The sequence below is a fragment of the Salmo salar genome, chromosome ssa07 (genome assembly GCF_905237065.1).
Source record: "Salmo salar chromosome ssa07, Ssal_v3.1, whole genome shotgun sequence".
NCBI classification, from domain to species: domain Eukaryota; kingdom Metazoa; phylum Chordata; class Actinopteri; order Salmoniformes; family Salmonidae; genus Salmo; species Salmo salar.
Genome location: NC_059448.1, coordinates 23,682,544 through 23,710,416, shown reverse-complemented (window position 1 = coordinate 23,710,416; position 27,873 = coordinate 23,682,544). Strand labels below are relative to the sequence as shown.

The following is a 27,873-nucleotide window of genomic DNA, read 5'->3' as shown; positions in this document are numbered from 1 at the left end:
CTCTAAGGAGTGCAGTTTTAAATAAATGACCACAAAGAGAAGGAAGGTATATTGCAACAGGAAAAATAGAATTTATCTTAAAGGAAAAACAAAAATAGTTCATCCGAAAACTGTAGCACCTTTCTATTCCATAAGTCAATATTCCAACAGATTACAATAATATTAATAAAAAAAAAATATGAATCTAAAGCCCCCTAAAAAGATTGAAAAACAATTACAATTTCCCCCACGCATTACAAAGACCGTATTCCATTCGTCAACTCTACCTCGGCTGTGGATCCTAGCAACTACAGGGAAAGGTGTAAGTTATATTCATTAGAAATATCATTTATATTTATATAATATATATATATAGAACCAGAAGAAGCACCAGTGAAAACCTTGTCCTCCCATAACACACCATTTCAGTTGTTACAGAGAAAAAAAAATACTTTCAAACTTGTACAACCCTAATAAAAGCAAGGGGAGAACATTGACATCCTATAAATATAAGAAACATTTTAAATAAAAAAAGAATGTACAATGTAAAATCCAGAAGAAAAATTATAAATCTGTATATTAAGCAAAAAAAACAACAAAATCAGAGGTACAAAATGCAAAATGGAAGCCATTCGTTAAAACAAAAAGACCTGATGTACTCCTAAAGAGTTGTGACAATTGACTCTTTCACCTTCCCGTGGAAATAAACATTATACATTTGTAAAAACACAACACATACAAGAGTAAGAAAGACTAAACTAAAAATCTAAAAAGACTAAAACCCGTATGTTTCTAAGCATTTCAAACAATTGTATTTTTTTGTGTCTCCTTATTCTTAATGCTTTTAGAAAAAAAATGTAATTTCTTAGTATTTTCCATCTTATTTATCTTCTAAATACAAGTCACAAGGCCAATGTGGTATATATCTAGGGCTGATCTAGTCTTAAATGAAATACATTATTTTAGAAAAAAAACAGCACCCCACAAAAAATACACAGCATTTACAAATTTCAGAATTCATGATAAAAAAAAGAAAGAGAAAGATATGGAAATAATAAAATTCATGCCATTGATAACTGTCAACCCTTTGTTGCTTGTTCACAATGGCAGCTAGCACCAACTGCCTTTCCATTTTTTTCAAGTCCTCCGGAAACCAGAACGCTGCTCATGAAACACAGTCTACAACAAGGGTAAACTGGCATTTGATTGGCGGTTCGGTTTTGTAAACAGTGATGAGTAGTAAACTGGTTTTCGATTGGCTGTTTGATCGGCAAGTATTAGCAGTAGTAAAAACATCTTAAATAACGAAGGGGGGAAAAAAAGATTAAAAATAATGTTTTTTTTAAAGATGTTTAGTCCTGTCTGACAGGAGTTTTGGTTATGGCTGTGAGACGTGGAGGAGCTTTATCACTGTGTACTCGGGGCTGCAGTCTGGAGAGAGGAAACAGACAGAAGAGGAAACGTTACAGCTACTGTCCTCAGGTTGTTGGGCAGACTGAACACTGATTTCCTTGTATCCAGGTGTCAGTGTCTCATAAGAAAAAGGTGTGTGTGTGCATTTCGCTACACTCGCATTAACATCTGCTAACCATGTGACAAATAAAATTTGAGTGTGTGTGTGTGTATGTCCTCACCAGGCTGAATGTGTCGTAGGTACTCATTAGCTCCTCCATGCGGTACTGCTCCAACACCACTACATTGTTGGAGAGGCTGGGGTTCCTCTGGCGGGCACAGTCCTCACAGTGGACCACGTAGGTCTTCCTGCTGCCGCTCTCAGACGTCACGAACAGCAGGTCAAACACCTCCACCTGGTGGACAGATGTATATACACACAAATACTCAGTACACAAGTAAAGTGAGTTGTCTTATAACGAATGGGAAGGAATTTAATTGTGGGGGGGTTGAAGTAATGTGGTTTCAGAAGAGCGATGGGCTCTGACTGTGGTAAGTGTGTGTGTGTTTTGAGTTCAGTTAGAAGACGTTTTGGCGCTGGCAGACCGAGGGTAAAACATGAGGTTGGGGGTTTGCATTGGAGGGCAGTAGGTAGACACTGGGTAGAAGTACTACTCACGTCACACTCGTTGCAGTAGTAAGCTGGTTCGTCCTTCACTCGGCTCTGGTAGGAGATCTTCTTCCCTGCTGCTACCAGCTGGTCTCGCAGAACCTGGATGTGCTTGATGGACTGCAGGAGGCAGTGCCTGAGTGAGAGAGTGAGCGATGAGGTTAGGATACAGGTTTCAGGCATGAAGAGGACCGAGAGTTTTCCTGATCACATGACCTGCCGAGGTAAAACTCTGGTCCAACACAGTAATAGTGTGTCCCTGTCATGACACTGCAACCCTTATTAAATGAAACATAGGTTAGTAGTATAATCACAAGCTGCCCTATTGTTCTGTATCATTTGTAACTAATATACAGTGGCAAGATAAAGTATGTGAACCCTTTGGAATGACCTGGATTTATGCATAAATTGGCCATCAAATTTGATCTGATCTTCATCTAAGTCACAGCAATAGACAAACATAGTCTGCTTAAACTAATAACACATTATTGTATTTCTTGTCTACATTGAATACATCATTTAAACATTCACATTGTAGGTTGGAAAAAGTATGTGAACCACTAGGCTAATGACTTCTCCAAAAGCTAATTGGAGTCAGGAATCAGCTAACCTGGAGTCCAATCAATGAGATGAGATTAGAGATGTTGGTTAGAGCTGCCTTGCCTTATAAAATAAATAAATACATTTCAGTTTGCTATTCACAAGAAGCGTTGTCTGATGCGAACCATGCCTCGAACAAAAGAGATCTCATAAAACCTAAGATTAGGAATTGTTAACTTGCATAAAGCGGGTAAGGGTTACAAAAGTATCTCTAAAAGCCTTGATGATGCAAAATATTCTGTGGACAGACGAAACTACAGTTGAGTTGTTCGGAAGGTACACACAACACTGTGGAGAAAAAAAAAAGGCACAGCACACCAACATCAAAACCTCACCCCAACTGTAAAGTATGGTGGAGGGAGCATCGTGGTTTTGGACTGCTTTGCTGCCTCAGGGCCTGGACAGCTTGCTATCGTCGACGGAAAAAATAATTCCCAAGTTTATCAAGACATTTTACAGAAGAATGTTAGGCTATCGGTCCGCCAATTGAAGCTCAGAAGTTGGGTCATACAACAGGACAACGACCAAAACACAGAAGTAAATCAACAACAGAACGGCTTCAACAGAAGAAAATACGCCTTCTGGAGTGGCCCAGTCAGAGTCCTGACCTCAACCCGATTGAGATGCTGTGGCATGACCTCAAGAGAGCGGTTCACACCAGACATCCCAAGAATATTGCTTTACTGAAACAGTTTTATAAAGAGGAATGGTCAAAAATTCCTCCTGACCGTTGTGCGGGTCTGATCCGCAACTACAGAAAACGTTTGGTTGAGGTTATTCCTGCCAAAGGAGGTTGAATCTGTTATTTAATCCAAGGGTTCACATACTTTTCCCACCCTGCACTGAGAATGTTTACACGGTGTGTTCAATAAAGACATGAAAACGTATAATTGTTTGTGTGTTACTAGTTTAAGCAGACTGTGTTTGTCTATTGTTGTGACCTAGATGAAGATCAGATCAAATGTTATGACCAATTTATGCAGAAATCCAGGTATTTCCAAAGGGTTCACATACTTTTTCTTGCCATTGTAGCCCCACCAATCAACCGGAAGACACGTCATCAGTCTGAATACTCACTTGATCATCTTGTACGTGTCGGGGTCGGTGACCTTGACGGTGCGGGCCACGTTCCAGGACACGTGGATCATGGGGACGATGGACTTGACCTTCTTGACCTCGTTCCACTCAAACCTCTCCAGGGCCAGCTGGTACTGGTAGGCTGCAGGGAGGATAAGGTGTCATTAGTGGTGACCTCACCTGACATTGTAAAAAAAAAAGGTCAACATCAGTCCTCTACTTATGAGTCTCATTGGTGTGGATTCGGACCGGGGTCGTCGCCCTGAAGTTCAAAACTCCCAAGGCAAAATGACTGACAAAGACCAACGAGATCCATAAAATAACACTAAACATAAAAGTCAAGAAACAGCTCTACTGCAATGCGTTTCAGTAGATAGCTGAGTGAAAGGTCTGCATCCGTAGCAAGACTAATGTAGGCGTCCGTGTCAGGGAGTTAACGTACAGTTGAGTGGGCCCACGTTCCATGCGATGTTGTTGCACCAGCCCACAGCCTGGACCCAGTGGACGGTCCCCGCGTTGATCCACACCAGGTCCCCGGGCCTCTGAATGAAGCGGTAAACAGGGATGTTGGAGCGGTACAGGTCCTCCAGAACAGGCCACCAGGAACCGGTCAGGTAGTCTACTCCATGCCTGAAGGAGGGAGGGGATACGGGGGTAAGATCTAAGGTAGTGGCTGATACGTTGGGAGAATGGTAAACTTCAGTAGATGAGACGACTGCGCCATTTTACATTCTTAAGGCGTACGGTCTTGAAAGCTAATCTCAAGTGACTTGGAAGCGCAGATTCAAAAACAGGCAAAACTGACTAGGAATATATTCTTGTACCTCGTCATCATCACCGGCGCATTCAAGAAATCACGATAAAAAGTATCAACCGACACGACTTACTTTTCACAGAAGTCGTCGATGTCCGGCCAGTAGTTTTCGTGCACAGAGAACCACTCGCAGTCTCCAGGCCCGATGTTGACGTTCACGGAGCAGAAGTTGTTGTTCTCCTGGTGGCCAGGCGTGCGGCTCCCGGGGACCTTCATGTAGAGCTGGACAGTGTTCATGCCCAGGATGGTGTGTCCCACGTGGCTCAGCATGTTACCGCTGGACGCCACGCGCATGAAGGCCGGAAGCTTCTGGAGCTCCTGCAGCTGGGGCTTCCACCTGGGAGAGGGGGAGAGGGTTATTGTCTGTTTCAAATTGGCCAACAAAACCTAAAATCTGAGCAGCAGTATTGGCGTCGATGCCATCATCACTAAGGCGCTTATGTACTATAGTGATTCTGCACATGGCCTTGCTTAGCAATAGATGTTTAGCTTCAGTGATTTTGGGGAGGGGGGGGGTTTATGTAATGATGTAATACTAAGACCTGACCACTAGGGGTCAGCAAAACCAAAGAGGAAAGTTCTGGAACAAATGGGAAAAGTTCCACATGTTCTATGCGGTAATACAATGCATCCATCTCCAGCTCACCTCTTGGGGTCTGACAGGTCAATGTTGGTGCCAAACTTGATGATCTTCCCCACTGGTTTCAGCTCGGTACTGGTGGCGTCTTTACTTGTGGGTTCTTTGCTAGATGTCTCAGGGCTGGTCTCCTTACTCGTCTTCTCCTTGTCTTCCTCATCTTCCTCAGCCTCTTCATCACTACCCTTCTCCTCCTGAAGACACAGAAAAAGGACAAGGTAGAAGTTAGTTAAATATAAGAGGTTTGTGTGTGTGTGTGTGTGTGTGTGTGTGAGAGAGAGAGAGAGACTGGTCTGTACCTGCAGACTCTCCTGGAAGGATGAAGCCTGGTACTGGGCGTACTTGGCGATGGTGGTGTGTGAGCGGCTGCTCTCACAGGGCCAGGTCTGCCCCGTGCCGCTGGGGTCCCAGTTCTCATCAGCAGGCTGCTGAACCTGGGTCCTCACCTCCACAGCATGCTCAGAGTTAGCATCCACCAGAGACTTAGTGGAGAACAGACCCAGGTCTCAGGAGAGAGAGAGAGAAAAAAGGGGTTTAATATACAAACATACTAAAAGGATGACATGGTATGGCCTAAAGGGAGCAGGTTGACGTTTTGTCCTGGAGGCAGAACTGAGCAATTTCCCCTTAGATAGGCCAGCTGCAAAAAGTCAAAATTGGCTATATTGTAAATATCTATGAAAAACAATGAATTTAAGGTTAGAGTTAGGCATTAGGGTTAGCAGTGTGGTTAAGGTTAGGTTTAATCATGACTTTGTGGCTGTGCCAGCTAGTGACCTCTCTGCAGAGCTGCCTCCAGAACATGATTCATGATGAAAAACTCTAACCTGCATAAAGGGACTCCCAAAAGAAATGGTACCAAGTCCTTTGATTACTCTAACATGTGTGGTAGCTAGTGTGTTTATGTCGGTGTTAAATAAATGATTGATAACATAGTGTGTGTGTATATAAACTCACTGAGTCGTAGGGACCCGGCCAGTCCTCTGATGACTGTAACAGGGTTCTTGGGGTCAGTACAGAACTGCAGTAGTACAGGGGAGAGGGCATCTCTCTTACTCTCCAACTAGAGAGGGGGAAAGAGGACAGAAGAGTTAGTACCGTCACAAATAGCAGGTGCATTTTTCTACCAGAAGAGGGCAGCACAGGCATACAAAAAAGGCATCCTAATATCATGCCACACACTTTCAAAGAGAAAGCAAGAGGGTGAAATGAGAGAAATCGAATAGAGTGAAGATCAAATTAGCTAGAGTAAAGTGGTTCGTGTTATGGCGAATGATGATCGACTTACATAGATGCTAGGCGTGGGGGGGTTGAGTTTATCCCGCGGGAGGGGCTCTGTAGTAAATAGGGGCTTGACAGAGAACGCAGGGAGCAGGTAGGACTCTCTAAACTTCCCCTTCACCCTCGCACCCCTGAGACAGGGAGAGAGAGAGACAAATGTTAAGACCAAACACCGTCACAAACTGGAGCAAAAAGTTAACTCCCTCTTAACTTCTCGTTGCTAAGACCCCCCACCCCCACTCACTACACCCCTGCCTTGTTCACACCTCTCCATCCATCCCTCTCTCCTCCATACTCACTTGCAGGCCCTGATGACCTCTGCGGCTGTGTTCTCGATGCTGATCTCCTCCAGGGGTGTACTCTTCTCCTCCACCTCAGAGGCGATGAACGTCTCTCGGTCTCCGCTCTCCACCTTGATCAGCCTGATCTTCAGCTCCTTGGGCGGCCCGTCCGACAGGGCCTTCAGCTTCATGAAGTCAGCAGCTGAACCCTGCAGCGTTGATCCAGCCCCTCTGTCCTGAGAAGAGGACATGACTCCTGAACTTCTTTCACTTCTACGATGGGACGCCCATTCGGAGGGTTCACCTTCGCTGGTGGACCCAGCCTCCTTCCGCCTCATGTCGGCGCGAAAGTGGTCGCGGTCCTTCTCCCGGATCTCCTTACGCTGAAGGTCCAGGTTCCCGAGGATCCGCTGGTGGTCCTTCTTCTCCTTGTGACCTTTTCCCTCCTTGTGCCTGTGCCGTTTCGAACTGGAGGAGGAGTGAGAGGACGAAGAGGAGGAGGAGGACATCTCTTCTCGTTTCTCCCTATGCTTTTTCCTCTCCTCTTTCCTCTCCTCGTGCTTCTTGCTCCGGCTGGGTTTCCGCTCCTTCTCTCCATCCTTCTCTCGGTGTCGTTCCCGCTCTCTCTCAGGCTTGTGGTGCCTGCCCTCCTGTTTGAGCTCAGTCTTGGTCCTGTCGGAGGTGCTCTTGCTAGGGAGGGAGCTGGAGTGTCGGGTCAGGAGAACCTCACAGCTTCGGCCCAGCTCGGCCAGAGAAGACTCTGAGATGGTTGTGAGCGTCACCTCTTCCCTAGGCTCCATCTTGAAGGGTTGTGTGGAGGGATAACACTTGGACTCTTCCCTCGAGGAATGGAGCCTCTTCTCCATGGCCTCTCTCCCATCTCTCCAGATATCAGGCTCCTCCATCTTGATATTGACCTGTCTCTTTGCCTCCCAGCTGGAGGGGGAGTGTGGGCGGGTCTTTAGGGGAGGGGCCGACGACGGCGCGAAGCCTGGGTGATTGGTGGAATCCGAGGTGGGGGAGGTGCTATTCTGCTGCTGTTGGATGTCGGGACCCAGAGAGAGGGAGGAGGAGTACTTCAGTCCCCCAAGAGCGGAAGGGGGCGGGCGGCCAAACGGACCTCCTCGGTAGGCGTACTTCTGGTTCTCCAGGGCGGCCTGGGACTTGAAGGTGCTGCTCACCCCCGTCTGGTGGAGGTGGGGCCTCTGGGGCGGGGGAGGGGAACTGGACGGGGTCTCCGACTCATCTTCCTCATCCTCGTCGTCACCCTCGTTCTTCACAGGCTCTGGGAGACCATAGAGTTTAGCCAGGTCGCTGTGGCTGTAGTTAGTCCCTGACTGGGGGTCGGAGTTCAGGGGGGCAGCTGGCTCGTGGAGCTCCAAAGCGGGTTTCAGGGCGAGACAACCCTCCTCGTCTTCCTCGTTGAGGGAGGAGGTCCGGCTACAGGGGGAGGCCAGGGAGCCCTGTCGGCTCAGTACAGGGGGGCTGGCATGGACGTTCGTCCCAACAAAGTCGTCCTGCGGTTGCTGATTGGGCGCTGGGATGAGGTCCGGAGCGCACAGGTAGCTCTTGGCTGGCGGCATAGCAGAGAAGGCATTTATGATGGTCTCCCTAGCGCCGTTTCGGTCGCTGCAGTACAGAGATTCCTCCTCTTTCTTGATGGACTCATCCAGCATGGCCATGATGTTGGCCAGACCGTCCGGGAGTAACGTTGAGAGCTCCAAGGGTTCCTCCTCAAACTGGGCGCTGTCGGAGTCGCCGCTGCTACTGCTGCTGGCGCTGCAACCCAGGCTGCCTAGGCCTCCGCTGGGCATGCGCTTGTGGAGGAGGCCCCCTGTGCTGGACGTGCTGCTGCTGGTCCTGGGGGTGTTGGGCCCGGACGGAAGGCTATCCCTGGGGAATGCCTGGAAGAGTTTGGGGGGCTCTCGGAGGGTGACCGTGCTGGAGGTGTGGAGGGGATCCACAGCGCCCATCGCTCCTCCTCTGGCCTGCTGACTAGCGTTCTCCTTGGGGTGGGGGACGTCTTTGGATGGGCGGGGGGCACCTTGCGTCAAGGTCTTATTTGAGGGGTGGTTGGGGTAAGAGGGCCCCAACGAGGTCAGGGCGTTGTTCCCTGAGGTAACGTTACTAGTGTGTAATGACGAGGGGGGGGTTTCACCCCACATCTCTCTCTGCCTCTGCTTCTCCCTGGCATACTCCGTCTGGGGGGTGAGAGGGGGCGGCCGTGACATCTCCAGGGGAGCGGGAGGTGGTGGTGCCTGGCCTGGGGGACAAGGGGGAGCCCCGCCCCGGCTCAGCCAGGGGTAGGGGGGCGAGGAGGATGACTGGCTGGGGGGGGGTGGGACAAAGGAGGAGGAGACGGTGGACAGGCGAGGAGGTGGAGGAGCAGAGGAGTTGCCTGACAGGAGTCTCTCCAGACTCTCGATGGCAGACTCCTCTCTCCTTTTACTACTCCGGCTCATCTCCTCCTTCACCTTCCTCCTCTCCTCCTCTTTCATCCACTCAGTCCTCCTCTTCCTCTCCTCTTCCTCTCGCTCCCTCTCCAAATCCCTCCTCTTCCTTTCCTCCTGCTCTTTTTTCCCATTCCCTTCTTTTCTTCTCCTCTTCCGCTCTCTCCAACTCTCTCCTCTTCCCCTGCTCTCTCTCCCACTCCCTCCTCTTCCGCTCTTCCTGCTCTCTCTCCCACTCCCTCCTCTTCCGCTCTTCCTGCTCCCTCTCCCTCCTCTCCTCAGCCTGCATATGACCCTGCAGCTCAGCATCCAGTTTATCCAGGGCCTCCTCCATGGACTGGGGGGCTGAGGGTCGAGAATTTAGATACCCCTTGGCTGAGGTGGTGGTAGCCTGGGGGGCAGGCTGGGCACAGAGTCTGGAGTAGGTGGGGCTGGAGGCTGGCTGAGGGGCAGAGCTGACAGTGTGGGGTTGGGGGGTGGGCACGGGGCGGTGCAGGGGCGAGCTAGTGACCTCCGTCTGGGTGAGGGGGCTGGGGTGAGACCCCCTGCTGGTGATGACGCTCTCCCCTGCCCTCTGGTGTCCTGAGAATGACGTAGAGGAGGAGGATGAAGAGGAGGCCGGAGTGCCAGCAGGATCAGACCGTCCGTAGTAAGACTTCCCCTGGACAGACTGTTGGTGGTGCTGGCTAGGGGACTGCTGCTGCTGGGGCCTGGGTGGCACCCGGTGTGGGTGGTTGGCAGTGCCCGCGTGGGCTCCCTGATACCCTGGGTGCAGCATGGGGTGGATGGGGCCCCTCTCTGGGTCTCTCTCCAGCTGAGACGCAGCTGAGGACTGGTGGGGCAGTGACATCGTCTCCCTGCCTCTCCTACAGGTGCTGTTAGCTGAACACACAGCAGGTGGTGCTGTGGTCACAGTGGAGAGTGCAGGTCCAGTAACACCACTACTGTTGTAGCGGTTGTTTTGTGACTGTGAGCAGGGGGCCTGGGGGGGTGGAGATGATGACGGGGGTTCTGGTAGGAACCTGAGGGGGGCTGATGTGGGGGTGCTGATGGTGTTGGAGGGACGCGGGACCCCGGGTCTCCCCAGCCTGGTTCTGCTGCCCCTGAGGTACCAGCCCTGCCCTGTAGTGACCCGACTCCTGTAGGGAATAACAGAGACATGCTAGATTAATGCACTGGAGATTGAGAGCTATAGACATAGTCTGCGTCCCAAATGGCACCCTATTCCCTATATAGTGCACTACTTTTGACCAGATTTGGGGCACAGCGGTACACTTCCTACAGTGTTTCCTAGCATAACGATACAAACAAAAAAAGGACATACTTTACACTTCCAAGTCCATTGTTAATTTAACATTAGAAACCGGCTGGTTGGAGGTCTGAATGCTGATTGGCTAAAAGCTGTGGTATATCAGACCGTATACCATGGGTATGACAAAAAAAATATAGATATTTTCTTCTCTAATTACGTTGGTAATCAGTTTATAATAGCAATAAGGTAGCTATGGGTTTGTGGTATATGGCCAATATACCACAGCTAAGGGCTGTGTCCAGGCACTCTGCGTTGCGTCGTGCAGAGAACAGCCCTTAGCCGCGGTATATTGGCCGTATACCACACCCCCTCGGGCCTTATTCCTCAATTAACTAAGCCCAATCAATTCCAAACTGACCGCTCTGTAAAATTACATTTGGCCCATAGCTGGGTAAAATGTGAGTTGTTCCCGATCTCTTCAGGTCTACATTAACTGCGTAGGGGAGTAGTGAGCTGGCCGGGCGTCGATTCAGAATGTAGAAAATAATGAGTGTGAAAAAGGCGGCGATCACATGATAATCCCACGTTAACAAAGGGAGAAGAGTTAGTAGCAGTGGGGGGCAACATTCGCTCTGCCGGGAACCTGGGACTCACCAGGGGATGGTTGTTTTGTGGCCTGCCCTGACCCTGTCCCTGGGGCCTCCAGGCCTCGTGGTGGGGGGGAGTGGGGTTGTGCTGCTGAGGTACTGCTGTGCTGCTGGCAGGAGGGTGGGGGGCAGTGTGGCCCAGCCCAGGGTGGGGCTGGAAGTGGGGGTTGTGGCTGTAAGGCACGCCGGTGTGGTTTGCTGGTGTGGGTTGGGGGGGCTCCCTACTGTCCCTGAGCCCCCTACTGTCCCCCCTTGCTGGAGGTTGGTGGTGGTGAGGAGGCGGATGGTTGTTGACGCCCCTGCCCCCAGTGGTAGGGCCTCTCTGGGGGGTAGGAGGACCTCCCCTGGGCTCCATCCCCATGCGGGGCGGGGCTGGTTGTTTAGGGTACTGCGGGTGAGAGCTGTGGGGGTTGTTGTGGGGGGGTTGATTGAGGGCCTGAGGTGAGAATGAGGGCTTGTGGGGTGGGTGGGGCCCGCCGGGTGGGTGGGGCCCGCCGTGCCTCTGAGGGTAGCCTCCCGGGGAGGAGGTGAGCGGTGGGGAGATGGGCGAGGGGGCGGGAGGTTTGTAGGTGTAGCCGCCCATGCAGGACTTGACTGACTCCTGTTAGCAGAGAGAGAGAAAGAGAGAGAGGGACGATTAACATTATGGCTCAGAATGTGGGACAGCTAGGGTAGCCTAGATAACCTGACATTCCAAACGGCATCTCAATAAACAAACAAAAAAACGGATCAATCTGTATTGCTACATTCCATCTAGTCACGTTCTTGATAAAGCAGCAGTGTTAAGTGTTCTTACGGCTCGGACCTGGAACTCAGGGGACCCGTTCTTGCGTTCGGGCTGAGCCCAGGGGGCGCCATTCGCCTTGTGCATGGGGTTCCAGAAAGCAGGTTTGGGTGGAGGAGGGGGGTAGTGGGACTGGGGCTGCGGGGGCAGGGGGTGCCCTCCTGCGCCAGAGAACCTCTGTAAGCCTGGGTGAGGAACCTGGAGAGAGCAGGGTTTAGGTACTACATCATATCCCATCTAAACAACATGGTCAAATAACAACTACAAAGTTCAGATATCAGAAAATGTCAAATTGTTCTATGCAATCACCTGATTCTACATGTGAGAGAGTACAGACTTGGTTTCTTTATCCTTTACGAGTCAACCTTTGGTGTAAAGCACATTTGAATGCACGAGTCAAGTTTTTAAATGCAGAGGTTTCAAATCATCCACGTACCTGCTCAGAGCTCCTCTTCCTCTTGCTAGGACTGGGGCAGTCCTCACTGGGGCGAGAGGAGGGGTGCAGGGAGGGGGCCGGGGTGTGCCGGATGACCGAGTACTCCCCGAGGGGGGGGGCCGGTCTCTTCAGCTGCCCTCCCAACATCTTCCCTGGGTAACCCCTCTGCTGCACCTGAGCCCACATATCGTCGCCCAGCGATGTCGGACCCCTGAGAAGATGCTGCTCCTGAGGGTCCACATACTGACAGCGAGACAAAGAGAGAGAGAAACAGACGGGGAGAGACCGAGAGAAAAAGAGAGAGAGGAAGGGTTACATCTTCTCTCCGAACAAGACACCCACCTTCCTCCTCACTCACTGATAGGCCGCTCGTTTATCGACACTCTTCCCGTATGACGATATCATTGGCTCCGTCGCTCACCTTCAGCAGCTGATTGGGCCTGGGGGGCAGGTTGGCGGGAGGCCCGGGGCTATACCCGCCATGCAGACGGGTCGCGTGGTCACTGGGCAGGGGTACGGATGGATGGGGAGGGGGGGGCGACTCGTACAGCTGACCAGGCTGTTCCCACGCCCTGTGAGGGGGAGGAGGGAGGCGTTGCTGGTCGGCCCTCTGGAGGCCAGGTAACATGGCCTGGGCCAGCTCCTGCTTCTCACTGCCACGCACCTGCACGGGCCTGGGAACAGAGACACGGAGGGAGAGAGAGACAGTCAGATGACTACAGCGTGGAGTCCTGAAGGCCTGCGATAAAGACCAGAGAGAAGGGAGGAGACCACAGCCATCTGATTCTAGTAAGGAATACAGTACATTGCCCAATGGAATGTATGCTGGACTCACCCATTATTGAAGAATTTACTGGGATGGTTCAGTCCACCCATGTGACTGGGCGGTAGATGGGGTAGGAGCTGGTGTTGATTGACACCTGGCGGACACCTGGTAGAGAAAACAAGTGCAAAGGTCAGACCAGGGCCAAATTCTCTGAGACAAGACCAATTTGACCAAATATTAACTTGAACCTAGAAGAACAATTAACAGTCACCTTGTGGACGTAAACCTCGAGGGAGGGAGTACGAGGCTGAGGCAGTCAGTGTAAGTGTAATTCATTGACTGTTGGTGTGTGTGTGTGTGTGTGGGTTGTCAATTGCCGCGGAGACTTAACATACCTGGCAGGTGGTGCCCAGGTGACGTGGCCGCCCACGGGAGCCCATGTTCCCCGGCTGAGTCCGTCCAGAGGGAAGGAGTCCCGTGTGCCACGCCCGCCAAACTGCTCTACTGCGCGATGCATCCAGCCTGGAGGGAGACCGGCGGAGAGACGACTCAACACACACGTTCAATACACAGGGTACATGTAAGAAACCCGCACACAAAACTGTGGCATTTGTGGGTTGCCCAAAAATGTAAGTACTTCGACTTACCACACTAGCTGTGTCTGTGAAGCCCTCCACCGCAGCACAGAGAAGGCCACACGCCGACAGTAAGACCCTGGACACGTCTTCAGCACCAATACAATACAGCCAGTTGAACTAGAGGGAGGGAGAGAACACGATCAGACTGAAATATGGACAGCGCGAGGGAAGGAGGCAGAAAGACAGAGCAGTACAGTACATGCCAGTAGGTCTTCCATCACATAACTCCGCGTGTGATTTAGAGCTAGACAGAGACGAGGGGTTGAGACTGGCGAGAAGAGAGAACGGCGCAGGGAGGAAGTCTGGCTGTGGAACGTTTGAGGAATGGGGAGAGCTTAGGCGCCTCTAGAACTAAACACGTGTGCGTCGAGGTGTAGGAGGAGAGAATCTAGTGTAGAAACTGGTTCTGCTGCAGTAAAAACTGCCAATTTAGAACAACTTTTACACCAGACTGTTCTTCCAGATACTGCAGGTATTGACCACGGTGTCTGCCCATCTCTGTCAGTATTTGCTAGTGTACTCTGGTAGTGCTGTGCTGTGTCCCTGCCCCTAGGGGGCGATGGTAGCTCTACTGTAGGATTATTAGTAGAGCAGATGGCTCTGGGGGAAGTTGGCAGACCTAGGAGAGAGCACGGGAGGTTACTGTAATCCTTAGACTAGCCAATGGTTCCGTGTGTGTGTGTATTTAGTGTTCCGTGTGCTGAATCCACCTGGTTTTAATCCCATTAGAACAGGCGTGATGGAGAGGGAGAAGGCCCAACAGGCAGTCTGAACAGGATTGGAGGATAGATTAAGAAGAAAATAAAACCTCTCTTCAGGGAAGGCGAGAGAGAGAGAGGAGAGAGGAGAGAGGAGAGAGAGAGAGAGAGAGAGAGAGAGACAGGCTGACGATGAGAGTACAGGCTGTGCTGCCTGGATCTCACAACCAAATGGCAGAAATGAGCCTGGCATATAGTCTCACACACACACACACACTGACGATGAGACACACACAATCACAAGGAAACAGAAAAAAATACACAGCTGAAACAAAAGCCATGGTCCAAACATAAAGAGATGGCCTACAGTGGAACAAAAACAGGAGATTCCTGCCCAAAAACAGACACACTCTGTGAGCCACTCTTGCTCAGCAGAATGCTCCCCACTCCAGTCAGTGTTGCTTCCTAAACGAGCTCTACCAGCATGTGTAGTGGCTCTATCGCTCTTCCTCTATACAAAGCCTAAGGGGAAGATATTTCAGGCGCTTCGTTTTTAGCTTCCAGAGAGACGTAAATAAAGACAACACTTGGCCATGCTGACGCCCCCCCCCCCTCTCTCTCTCTCGGTGTGTGATCACGATGCACCAGACAGACACACACACTCAGGTAAACATAGCCCATGACCAGATGATCATAAATAGCTCTGGCTGGTTAACACACACACACACACACTCACCTTTCAGAATAGCACCTAGTTCGAGAGCCTCCCTCTCGTCGAGTCTCAGCTTCTACAGCCAATCATCTCTGGGATTTCTTCCTTCCTTATGACAAGGAACAGAAACCAGACAATAGCCAGACCTTTCTCACAATGCCTTCATCTGTCAGTCAGAGTCAGGAGACAGACAGGGACTAGCAGGTTCAGTATGACTGTAGCATCCCCTCCCTCTCTCACCCTCTCCCACGTTTACTAGGAACACGGAGACTGTTGGAGGAGGAGAGGAAAGAAGGAAATCAGCCCTCCTCTCTTCCTCTCCTTTACCCTGTGTGCGGAAACCCGGGTGAGGGCTTTCCACACACACACACACACACACACACACCGTGTGATAGTCGTCAACTAGCACACATGAAACAAGACAGAGAGGAGAGAGGGAGAGGGGACGGTCAGAACGAAAAAGGCTGCAATTACACTTTTATATAGGGTGTGTGCTGTGGATTGAGATGCGACTGAACCACTGACAAAAGAAAGTGAAACTGAAAAACAAGCAGCATAGGGAACTGAACACTGGGAGATGAGTGAGAATCAAACAGCAGATACTATTGTATTAAAATACACTAAGACCTGTGCTTGTTCATGTCACATAAAAGGGAAGACAGACAACAGATCCTATCTGTAAACTGAACTTGCCTTGTGTGTATTATTACATTTGGTTATCTGTCACTATCAGTGACGCTGTGTGTATGTACTGCGATACTCTGCATCCGGGGCGTCACAGCACGGGGAACCCCCCCGGAGAGTGAGTAAGGGCCACGCCGCCAGTGAAAAGGGCTTACCCCAAACTACACCCCGCCTCCCCTATGACGCCACTTACGGTCAGGTGACCGGGGGCGTCGCTAGCGACGTTGTGATGCCACAGGGAATTTCTCAGGCGGTATCGTCGATGGTTAGTGAACCGGTGTTACGGTGAAACAGAATGCGAGGTAGGTAGATTGCCATAAAACCCCTGCCTAAGAGAGGAATCCCCCAAATACCGAGTCACAGAGAAGGGAGCGGGGCAACACAACACAAATTCTGTTCTGGTGTTGCCGATTTTCCTAATCAAGTCGGGGCAATTCCAACAAACTACGTTGAAGTTACCACATACACACACCCCTCAAAATCTCAACAGTACAAATATCATTACAACTTAGAATCTTGCTCAACATTACCATGTCATAATGTGTGAATTCCCTCCCGGTAGCCCCCTTATGTCACCTGGGTTACAGTGAAACCCCCATGGCGACAGACAAAGACAAGTTCCAATCAACGCCTCCGTCGTTCTAGTTACCGCATCACTCTCACACACACGTGGCTACCGTTCTGGTAGAGGGAGGCAAGGCGAGGGACATCGCTATGCCAAGTCGCAAACCATAGCCACAGTCCAAATCTATAAAGAAAACCCCCAAAATAATCACTTCTGTGACATCACGGCGATCACTAGCCAAGCACTAGAAGTCAGCTTGCTCTAAGCTAAAGGCAAAGCCCAATGACCAAATGAATGACAAAAGAAAAGGCTCTAGGCCCCAGAATCTAGTAAGAGCCATCCCAAACACAGAACTCCCCTGCCAGCCTCATATAGTGGTTTGATCCAGAGCCAAACAGACAGAAGAGCTCAGTTAAAAATAGATAACTGACTATGGTAGAAACAGACAGAGAGAGACAGAGAGAGAGAGAGAGAGAGAGAGAGAGAGAGAGAGAGAGAGAGAGAGAGAGACAGCGAGGATGACAACATTCAGACACTAGTTCCTGATAGAGGCCTGGAGATCAGTGAGGAACTGGATAAGAGCGATGCGAGGGGGGGAGAGAGAAGCTTCCGGCGTGTCTGGCGGAGGGAGAGAGCGACTGATGAGGGAGGGACAGTAGTCCATTACATAACTGGCCCAGGATAGGGATTGAGTTCTGGAGGAAACACACACACACACACACCGCCAGGAACAAGACAGCCCGCCTGCGTCCGTCCTGTTGCCAGGCTCCCACAGTGCGCGTGCGTGCGTGCGATGCAGGCTAGCTCGTCACCATCACATTCAAGCTTTTCCCACACACACACACACTACCGCCTACACACACCGGGAGATACAGCCAAACACACACACAGAACATCCTCCAGCAGGGATGGAGGGTCAGTTCAGGACAGAGCCAACTCTCTTCCACCATACTAACTATAGTACAGAACTGTAGCCCAGTCTACATCTCGTGGTTTGGTCTTCTAATAAACAAACCAAGTGCTCCACATCAACCCCAGAAACACAACCTCTCACCCATTTACCAAGCTTTTAACTGTGACTGTTCCCCCCCCAAAAAATCAGGGATGACAAGCTGAAAATTAGGTAGCGTTTGTATGTGCATATTTAGGCCTGTTAAGTTTAGGACTCCGCCTAGCTTAATGCCCTCTATTGGATTCAGCCGAAAGCCCTTTCTCTGAGGTTAAAATATGTCCATATCCCGTTATTTCGGAGAACTTGGATTGTGCTCCTGGCTGGAGTCGAACAGAGCAAGTGCCGTTTCTGAGAGTCACGGATCACACTCTGGAGAAGAGCCTGGCCCAACACCCTTCTCTGGACCCTCTCCCATACCGTCTAATGACAGACATGATGAAATGTTCTACACTACCGCACAGAGCTGAAAGTATGTCAGCCGCTTTGGGCTGTTTGAGATAGATAGATAAAGCAGCTCTTGCTGTTTCCAACTGCTATCGCACCTGTGCTTTGGACAACTGTCAGAGTGTGTGTGTGAGAGAGAGAGATCTCTCATGGTTCAGGACGGTTCACACAGACGTGGGGCACGGGTGTGATGTTTGAGAAAAAGGAGAAGAGAAGAAGTTGGTATGAGATCAGACAGGAAGCTGCCGTCAGAGTTTCAGGAAGTAGCTAGACCTCCCTGAAGTGTGTGTGGGTGTGGATGGCTTGAGGGGGGGAGAGGGAGGGGTAGTGGTTTCCTGTGCAACAGAAACAGTGTGTGTGTATGTATGTGTGTGCGCGTGAGTGAGGGTGTGTGTTTGTGCGTAAACCGAAAGTGTCGCCTAAATATGTGAGTGAGGAATGAGAGTAAACGTGTCAATAGAAAACAAATAACAGGGAGTCGCTTCTAAAACCTTTGAATCCATGTCAGACATGACGAAATCCACGTGTCTGACCAAAGACTAAACCATCTAACACAGATAACAGAAGTATAGCAGAGGCAGGTCATTTAAATGATAACTGACGATAAAGGCTCAAAGGCTATTTTTTCTCTCGTTTGTCAGCAGAAAAATCAAAAGAAAGTAAGGGTCGCTGACTGACGTGTGTGTTGAGGAAGGTTCAGTCAGTCACTGAGGCAAATGTCACTTTGTTCTGTGGAAGAGATTGAGGACTTTAGAAGAAAAGGAGTGACGCTCAGCCGGTTCTCGTTTTCCAGAAACAGCTTGACTTCGAATGAGACAGAAAGAGCCAGAGCCCATGCCTTCATCTGAACACTGACACGTGTGTGTGTGTGTGTGTGTGTGTGTTGTTTTTCAGGTAAGCACGTGAAGCAGTGACTCAGTATGGGAACGGCTGAGGCTGAAAAAACAGTGTTTGTGACCGTCTAAAAATGGGTTGTGATATTTGTGGTCGCTGATAACTGAATGATCACACGCTTTCATGTGCGCGTGTTTACACGTTCACTAGACAGTTACAAAACCTGATCAAAAGACTCTCACTTTCCCCAGCGCAGTCACTTCAAAAAAATTCCAACCTGCCTTCGGTTTCCCCGAACACAGACGATCACAACATCTCAGCGAAAGAGCAAAACACCCTGTTTTTCCTGTATGTGGGGAACACAATGGGACATAACACCCCACTGTCTTCAGTACTAGCCCTTGACCTCACTTCCCAGAATCTAGAGCAAGAGACACAAACAAGAACGCACCCTGATTAGTACCCCCAGAAACACACACACACACAAACAGAGACGACTGTTTCCGAGACAACGGTTGCCGTGGTTTCGGCGGCGTGGTGGTGGATGGTTAGTAAGGTGGAGAGAGAGAGAGACTTCTCCGCCGTTTCCCCATTCCCTCGTACAGAATGGTCTTCATTCCAAGAGCTGGAGGTCTGTGGTCATGTCTCCACTGTTCACACTCCCACCACCTCTATCTGTGTGTGTGTGTGTGTGTACGCAACAGAGCAGGGAACGTTAATGATCGTCACACCTCTCGGACTGAACTTTCGCTAGCAGAGTTAATAATGCCAGATGAGGTACAGCTACCGTCCAGTCCGGTGTTTTTGTAACAGCTGGTAATTACGCCAGTTCTAGTTGTCTGAACTGACAGAAAGCACAGTGGGAATGATGCGCAGGGACATCCGTGTTCGTTATGGCGGACTGGACTGGTTGTTCATTTAGCCCAAAGAACACTGGACCGTTCACGGACAGTTTCGCCTCTTTCTCCAGCTCCCGGTTTTCACTACTTTTCTCGTTCATCCACTCACTCACTCACTCACTCATCTTCTTCTAATACCCGCTCTAACAACGTACCTCCACCAATCTTTCTAACACTCATTATTGGCCTCTCGCTCTCCAGAGTAGTAGGGAGTAAAAGTAGTCATGGGGGTGACAAAAACAGACAAATAGAAAGTTAAACAGGAACACGTAGGTCTCTAGAACTTTTAGACAAACACAAAACTACCTCACGAACGTAGCCATATTCAACACACACCTAGTAAACAGTGTCGTACCCCTTCCCGACGCTCTAGGGCAGGACAATGGCAGTCCGAGGGCCCGACGGGCGTCACAGTTTTGCCCCAGCCAACACACGGGACTCCAATAAATCACCGAATCGTGATTTCCAGTTTAGAACGCAATTTGATTAAATCAGCTGTGTTTGCTAAGGGACGGAGAAAAAGTGAGACACCAAGTCAGGCCCTGGGGGACTGGAGTTGCCCACCACTGGTCTAGGGCCACAGTTCTCATACTGCTGGATGGAATCCCACAGAGCTTGGTCTATCTATATCCCCTCCTGTAGGTGGAAACAACACGTACACGTCTTCACCCTTAAGGGCTACCTGTTAAAACATTGGATTGTTATCAAATATCCTGCTAGGTGTTCGGAAAAGGACTCATGTTGTTTGCAGCAGGACTAATATTCTGCTGTACTTCCCTGGTGAAGGTATGACACACTTCCTTTCTGGTAAAAAAAAACCCCAACAAGACTTGGTGTGGTCTCTGACAAATAGTGGTTTCATCGAGTTAGTTCCCCTCGCCTTTGACCCGGGTTACCACAGGCACACACCTAATATGACGTTGTTTTCTCACGAGCAATGAAAGTGGATGTAAAAGTATGTTAAGCAGCCACACAAACACGTCCTACATTCACTGACACCTTTCACACGCCCCCCCCACCCACTACACTACACCTGTTTCTACAACCAATCTCATGCTACACACACTACCTGGCATCTACCTTCATACCACCAACCATCTCAAAACACCATCTGCCCCCCCCCCAAAAAAACTTCCATCACCTATACTGAGACAGACAAACAACCTGTAACCCAGTTTTCCTCCACTGTCATGTGTATGATTCATTTTACCTTTATTTAACTAGGCAAGTCAGTTAAGAACAAATTCTTATGTACAATGACGGCCTACCCCAGGACGACGCTAAGGCCAGATGTGATACAGCCTGCATTACATGAACCTCATCACCTAAATGGAACACGGTTTTTTGCATACAAATATGTGGTGTGTGTACAACTTTAACGGTACATGTTCGTCATTGGAGTAGTGGAATGGGCGGTGATTGTTCATTCACTAGCAGTCTGATCACGGGATGGGACAAAGGGGGCGGGTGATTCAAGCCAGAGCAAAAAGCAGTTACCAGGCTACTATTCTGCCAAGAAGCCAAAAGAGCTGTAAGATATGAGTGATAAGAAGAGCTTTTGTAAGCTGCTTTCTGCCTGTCCTGACTTTACAGCGTGATACTTCAAAAGAATCACAAACGCAACACTCGTTACGCGTCCATTAAATCGGAAGTGGACGTTCAAAACGTTTCACCGACCCCATGCCAGCACACTTCGGTCCTTAGAATAAGGCTCGGTTTATAACGGCCCATAAAATGCATAGGACCGAGTTGAGCTCTCGCATAAACGCTTTTATTTTAGGCTACACTCCTGTCAAACAAGTATAGGCTAACTGAGAAAAAGCACAACACTCGCCACATTTTCTCGTGCGTGTTTCAATTGCTTGTTCTGGGCCATTTCTCGTGGCACTTCCAGGCAGAGGTGTTTTGAGACAAACTCTAAAACCAGACCAGAAGCAGTACCCCTCCCCCTTGGACGATGCAAATGACTTCCTTTCAATTCCGCTGTGTGTGCGATGAAGGTCTGAGTAGGGTCAACCCATTAACTTTAGAAAGCAGCCAGTCAACCTGCCTACCTCCCTCTGTCCTGCCCATCCCCACTCAACACTCCCCAGTCAGCCCTTAGCTTAGTACTCCCGCAGACAAAGGCATGGAGGAGGGGAGATCCTTACACAAGCGATTTCTCCCCCGTTCTCCCTGCATCTACAGCACCCGCTCTCTTTCTACTGTCTTTCTACTGTCAAAATAAATTCACCGAGACGCACAACCATAAATGATCACTATATGAATACAAATGACAAAAGAGAATAGACTTGTTCTAATTGACACGGTCAACCGATTATGTAGACTGTATGACATGGCGTATGAGCTATTATGGGAATTACAATAGGCGACGTATTCCAGATCTAATCACCAAGGCAGCGTGAGCAAGCAAGTCTTCCGGTTTCATCGAGAACTCATTTAACTGTTGCTGCGCTGTAGCCTAACCATTCATTGAATATCAGCTCCTCCACTCTGTCAACAAATGGCACGACTGAAAATGCGATCGCGTTATCAACACGGGCAAACAGAAGAGAAAACAATTACAGTATAAATTCTGACGACTTACCCTTGTCGAAAAATAACAACAACAAAAAACTCGTCCAATATCCCAAGAACTGCCAACGGCTAAATGTCAATGTCTCTAGTGTGGACACAGCGCAACGCGAGATTCACATTCAAATGGTACATTCCAATAGTACGGTAATAAAAAAAAAGTGACCAGCTCGAACAGTGTTTCACATAAGAAAGCAGTTATCAAGGTATTCACGTACAGTCCTCGGGAGTAGCCCTGGCGGATGTCGCTGAGAATATTCCCAAAACAACCAAGGATGATTTGTTCGCAGGCTATCGGTGTAGTGAATTTAGCTGAGTTTCATTAATCCAGGCAGTAGCTAGTTGGATCTGTATGTATCCGCAGATAGACGCCAGCTACTCAGACAACTGACCCAGCCGGCAGAACGTTACAGCGTTCACTTTGTCTCACTCGCTTCCTTTCAAAGCTCTCATAAACTTGTATCACTTGACGCCCGACTAATAATGTCTCTGTCTGCCTTTGAAATTATTCCAGTGTCAGTCAACGTGCGAGATCATCTTTTTATTATTCGGTTTTTCTCCCTGCCTTCGCTCTTTTTACAGTCCTTGTCTCGTTCTTGCTCTCTCCCGACATAAGGCAGCGGGATCGGGTTGCGCTGACTGAGCCGAGCTGTGTTTTAAAGGGACAAGCCTCTTGGCTCGGTGCGCAAAATGTGATGCTATCAGTACAGAGGCACACACCAACTCACTGGCTGCTTCTTCCACACACACACGCCCCTCCTGCTCCGTTCGTCCACTCGCTGACGTCACCGCACGTCCCCGGAATTCCCTGACAAAGCAAACTGGCACCGAATAACGACCGACTCTAGCCCCGCCCCCGACTACCGGAGAATGTTCCTCAGCCTTTGCCTCCGTGCTTTTTTTTTTTTTAAGGTGGGCTCGCCTCGTGACTGACCTTACCGGTTGATCACCCGGACAGCGTTTCCGTCTCAATGTCTATTTTCGGTCAAAGTACTATCCCGACGCTATAGCTATTATATTGCATCGTCTACTTATTCTCTAATAACGACTAAGGGAGGGAAAGCCACTATAGTACTACAGTCTAATGGCAGTATATAATCTATAATCGATATACTGTCTCAATATAATATACTACAAATACAGAATAATAAAAACATGTTTGGAACTGACTAAAGCATTTATAACCAGATATAAAGTATTTATAACATCCATAATATTGATGATTACTGATATTGATTCCTATTGATAAGTCAATGTATTTTCTCTGCCATAACATCGATATAGACTCTCATGGAGTTTCTTTCCAATAATTCTGTAACAGGTTTCTGGCTCTTTGGGGACGGAAATGGATGGTCGCTCCAAACCCCCAGGAGTCACCAACATGGGTACTATAATAATGCCAAACACATGCTCAGTTATTACAGGCAGCATGTGACACACACACACACACACACACACACACAAGTATATTTAGATCCACCACCTCAGCAGGATAGGAGTATGTCAACAAAAGCAAGGACACACACAACATGAGAGTTTGATGCTGAACTTTCCTTGTCCCCAGACAACACACACACACACACACACACACACACACACACACACACACACACACACACACACACACACACACACACACACACACACACACACACAACCACGGTAGAGAAAGACTTAGACATACAGTGCATTTGGAAAGTATTCAGACCCCTTGACCTTTTCCACATTTTGACACATTACAGCCTTATTCTAAAATTAATTGAATCGTTGTTTCCCCCTCATCAATCTACACACAATACCCCATAATGACAATGAAAAACAGGTTTTTATAAATTTTTCCAAATGTATCAAATATAAAAAATTGAAATATTACATTTACATAAGTATTCAGACCCTTTACTCAGTGCTTTGTTAAAGCACCTTTGCCAGCGATTACAGCCTCGAGTCTTCTTAGGTATGACACTACAAGTTTGGCACACTTGTATTTGGGGAGTTTCTCCCATCGTTCTCTGCAGATCCTCTCAAGTTCGGGTCAGGTTGGATGGGGAGCATCACAGCACAGCTATTTTCAGGTCTCTCCAGAGATGTTAGATCAGGTTCAAGTCCGGGCTCTGACTGGGCCACTCAAGGACATTCAGAGACTTGTCCTGAAGCCACTCCTGCATTGTCTTGGCTGTGCGTTGTTGTCCTGTTGGAAGGTGAACCTTCGCCCCAGTCTGAGGTCCTGAGCACTCTGTTGCAGCTTTTCGTTAAGGATCTCTCTGTACTTTGCTCCGTTCATCTTTGCCTCGATCCTGACTAGTCACCCAGTCCCTGCCGCTGAAAAACATCCCCACAGCATGATGCTGCCACCAACATGCTTCACTGTAGGGATGGTGTCAGGTTTCCTCCATACATGACGCTTGCCATTCAGGCCAAAGAGTTCAAGCTTGGTTTCATCAGACCAGAGAATCTTGTTTCTCATGGTCTGAGAGTCCTTTAGGTGCCTTCTGGCAAACTCCAAGCGGGCTGTCATGTGCCTTTTACTGAGCAGTGGCTTCCGTCTGGCCACTCTACCATAATGGCCTGATTGGTGAAGTGCTGCAGAGATGGTTATCCTCTGGAAGGTTCTCCCATCTCCACAGGGGAACTCTGGAGTGCTGTCAGAGTGACCATCGGGTTCTTGATCACCTACCTGACCAAGACCCTTTCCCCCAGATTTCTCAGTTTGGCCGGGCGGCCAGCTCTAGGAAGTGTCTTGGTGGTTCTAAACTTCTTCCATTTAAGAATGATGGAGGCCACTGTGGTCTTGGGGACCTTTGATGCTGCAGAAATGTTTTGGTACCCTTCTGTGCCTCAACACAATCCTGTCTCTCAGCTCTACGGACAATTCCTTCGACCTCATGGCTTGGTTTTTGCTCTGACACATACTGTCAACTGTGAGACCTTATATAGACAGGTGTGTGCCTTTCCAAATCATGTCCAATCAACTGAATTTACCACAGGTGGACTCCAATCAACTTGTAGAAACATCTCAAGGATGATCAATGGAAACAGGATGTACCTGAGCTCAATTTCCAGTCTCATAGCAAAGGGTCTAAATACTTATGTAAATAAAGGTATCTGTTTTTTATTTTTAATACATTTGCAAAAATGTCTAAAAGCCTGTTTTTGCTTTGTCATCATGGGGTATTGTGTGTAGATTGATGAGGGGGGAAAACAATTTAATCCAGTTTAGAATAAGGCTGTAACGTAACAAAATGTGGGAAAGGTCTAGGGGTCGGAATACTTTCCGAAAGCACTGTAAGCTAATCACAGGCAATTATGATGTGAGAATGAATGTTCATTCAATGCTGTATACAGTATGACTGTCTGAAAGAAAAAGTTCATAGTAGAATGAGGTCTATGTCAAAGTGAGAGTTTGTGTTTGAATGCAAGTGCTGTAATGACGCGTCAAAGACAAATGGATTGAGTTTGTGTTCAGAGCAATGCATTAGAGAGAGATATATTGCTGAGTGTATTCACTGTTCATTATCTACTAACCTATGCATGTCTGTTTGAGTGAGTTGCAAACCACACAGCTGTCAGTCATCAATGTACTCCATACTTGGGAGGCTGTGTGAGTGTGTGTCGTGTGGGGTTAAGGGCCGAAGCTGTGTGAAAAACCAAAAATCAAATGTTATTGGTTGAAAACCCAGATTTTGCAGATGTTATTGCAGATGCAGTGAAATGCTTATGCTTCTAGCTCCAACAGTGCAGTGATACCAAACAATGCAAAATAATACATCACACGCATCCACCAAAAATCAAAAGAAACACACACACACACACACACACACACACACACACACACACACACACACACACACACACACACACACACACACACACACACACACACACACACACACACAACACAAGCAACTGCTCCCCCCCACCACACACATAGTACAGTATTGTATATAGTGTGTATATCTGAAGAAGTGTGTATGTCTCCTGTTGAATCCCTCTTCCTCTTCTATCGCAGGGGAAGGTAAGCGGGGTCAGACAGGGAACTGCAGGGGTCCTTAAGGATGTGTGTGTGTGTGTGTATGCGTGTGTTGTGTGTGTAGAGGGTAATTACAGTGACGGGGCCTTCTGTAACGAGAGGAGAGGGAGTGAGAGAGGAGGACTGCAGGGAGAGGGGAGCGAGTTCGGTTCTCATACTGCAGATATATATAGCATCCCTCTCATGGGTACAAGCCAAAAAAGATTCTTGTCATTCCTACTTCACACAGACACATAATCTGTATACAGTACACGCTCACACGCGTGTGCACGCACACACACACACACACACACACACACACACACACACACACACACACACACACACACACACACACACACACACACACACACACACACACACACACACTACATTATATAACATTAATTTGATGTCAAATCAAATCAAACTTTATTTGTCACATGCGCTGACGAGTGTAGACATTACTGTGAAGTGCTTACTTACAAGCCCTTAACCAACAGTGCAGTTCAAGAAAGAGTTATATAAATATTTACCAAATGAACTAAAGTAAAAAAGAATGAAAAGTAACACAATAAAATAACAATAACGAGGCTATATACAGGGGGTACCGGTACTGACTCAATGTGCGGGGGTACAGGTTAATCGAGGTAATTTGTACATGTAGGTAGGGGTGAAGTGACTATGCATAGATAATAAACAGCGAGTAGCAGCAGTGTACAAAACAAATGGGGGGGGGGAGTGTCAATGTAAATAGTCTGGTGCCATTTGATTAATTGTTCAGCAGTCTTATGTCTTGGGGGTAGAAGCTGTTAAGGAGCCTTTTGGTCCTAGACCTGGTGCTCCGGTACCGCTTGCTGTGCGGTAGCAGAGAAAACAGTCTATGACTTGGGTGACTGGAGTCTCTGACAATATTTTGGGCTTTCCTCTGACACCGCCTAGTATATAGGTCCTGGATTGCAGGAAGCTTGGCCCCAGTGATGTACTGGGCCGTACGCACTACCCTCTGTAGCGCCTTATGGTCAGATGCCGAGCAGTTGCCATACCAGGTGGTGATGCAACTGGTCAGGACGCTCTCGATGGTGCAGCTGTAGAACTTTTTGAGGATCTGGGGACCCATGTCAAATCTTTTCAGTCTCCTGAGGGGGAAAAGGTGTTGTTGTGCCCTCTTCTCGACTGTCTTGTTGTGTTTGGACCATGATAGATTGTTGGTGATGTGGACCCCAAAGAACTTGAAACTCTCTACCCGCTCCACTACAGCCCCGTCGATGTTAAGGGGGGCCAGTTCGGCCCACCTTTTCCTGTAGGCCACGATCAGCTCCTTTGTCTTGCTCACATTGAGAGAGAGGTTGTTGTCCTGGCATCACACTGCCAGTTCTCTGACCTCCTCCCTATAGGCTGTCTCATCGTTGTCGGTGATCAGTTGTTGTGTCGTCAGCAAACTTAATGATGGTGTTGGAGTCGTGTTTGGACACGTAGTCGTGGGTGAACAGGGAGTACAGGAGGGGACTAAGTACACACCCCTGAGGGGCCCCGGTGTTGAGGATCAGCGTGGCAGACATGTTGTTGTCTACCCTTATCATCTGGGGGCGGGCCGTCAGGAAGTCCAGGAACCAGTAGCTGAGGGAGGTGTTTAGTCTCAGGGTCCTTAGCTTAGTGATGAGCTTCGTGGGCACTATGGTGTTGAACGCTGAGCTGTAGTCAGACAGTACTGTGCAGCTGTCTTCATCGACCTGGCCAAGGCTTTTGACTCTGTCAATCACCGCATTCTTATCGGCAGACTCAATAGCCTTGGCTTCTC

At 48.9% G+C, this 27,873-nt stretch overlaps 1 protein-coding gene across 1 annotated transcript in view; it reads right to left on the bottom strand.

Annotated features, from left to right (window-relative positions):
• Positions 1-47: 47 nt before the first annotated feature.
• The window catches only part of LOC106608825 (lysine-specific demethylase 6B-like), a 171,640-nt gene continuing 143,814 nt past the window's right edge, over positions 48-27,873 (bottom strand). Inside the window, 20 exon segments of the mRNA XM_045721741.1 lie at positions 48-1,410; positions 1,614-1,787; positions 2,051-2,177; positions 3,719-3,860; positions 4,161-4,348; positions 4,606-4,869; positions 5,179-5,363; positions 5,469-5,674; positions 6,127-6,232; positions 6,458-6,581; positions 6,750-9,305; positions 9,307-10,320; positions 11,088-11,353; positions 11,355-11,681; positions 11,877-12,062; positions 12,301-12,543; positions 12,722-12,974; positions 13,136-13,231; positions 13,462-13,588; positions 13,714-13,821. Coding sequence (XP_045577697.1) covers positions 1,387-1,410; positions 1,614-1,787; positions 2,051-2,177; positions 3,719-3,860; positions 4,161-4,348; positions 4,606-4,869; positions 5,179-5,363; positions 5,469-5,674; positions 6,127-6,232; positions 6,458-6,581; positions 6,750-9,305; positions 9,307-10,320; positions 11,088-11,353; positions 11,355-11,681; positions 11,877-12,062; positions 12,301-12,543; positions 12,722-12,974; positions 13,136-13,231; positions 13,462-13,583 — 6,603 coding nt within the window. The 5' untranslated portion in view covers positions 13,584-13,588; positions 13,714-13,821 and the 3' untranslated portion in view covers positions 48-1,386.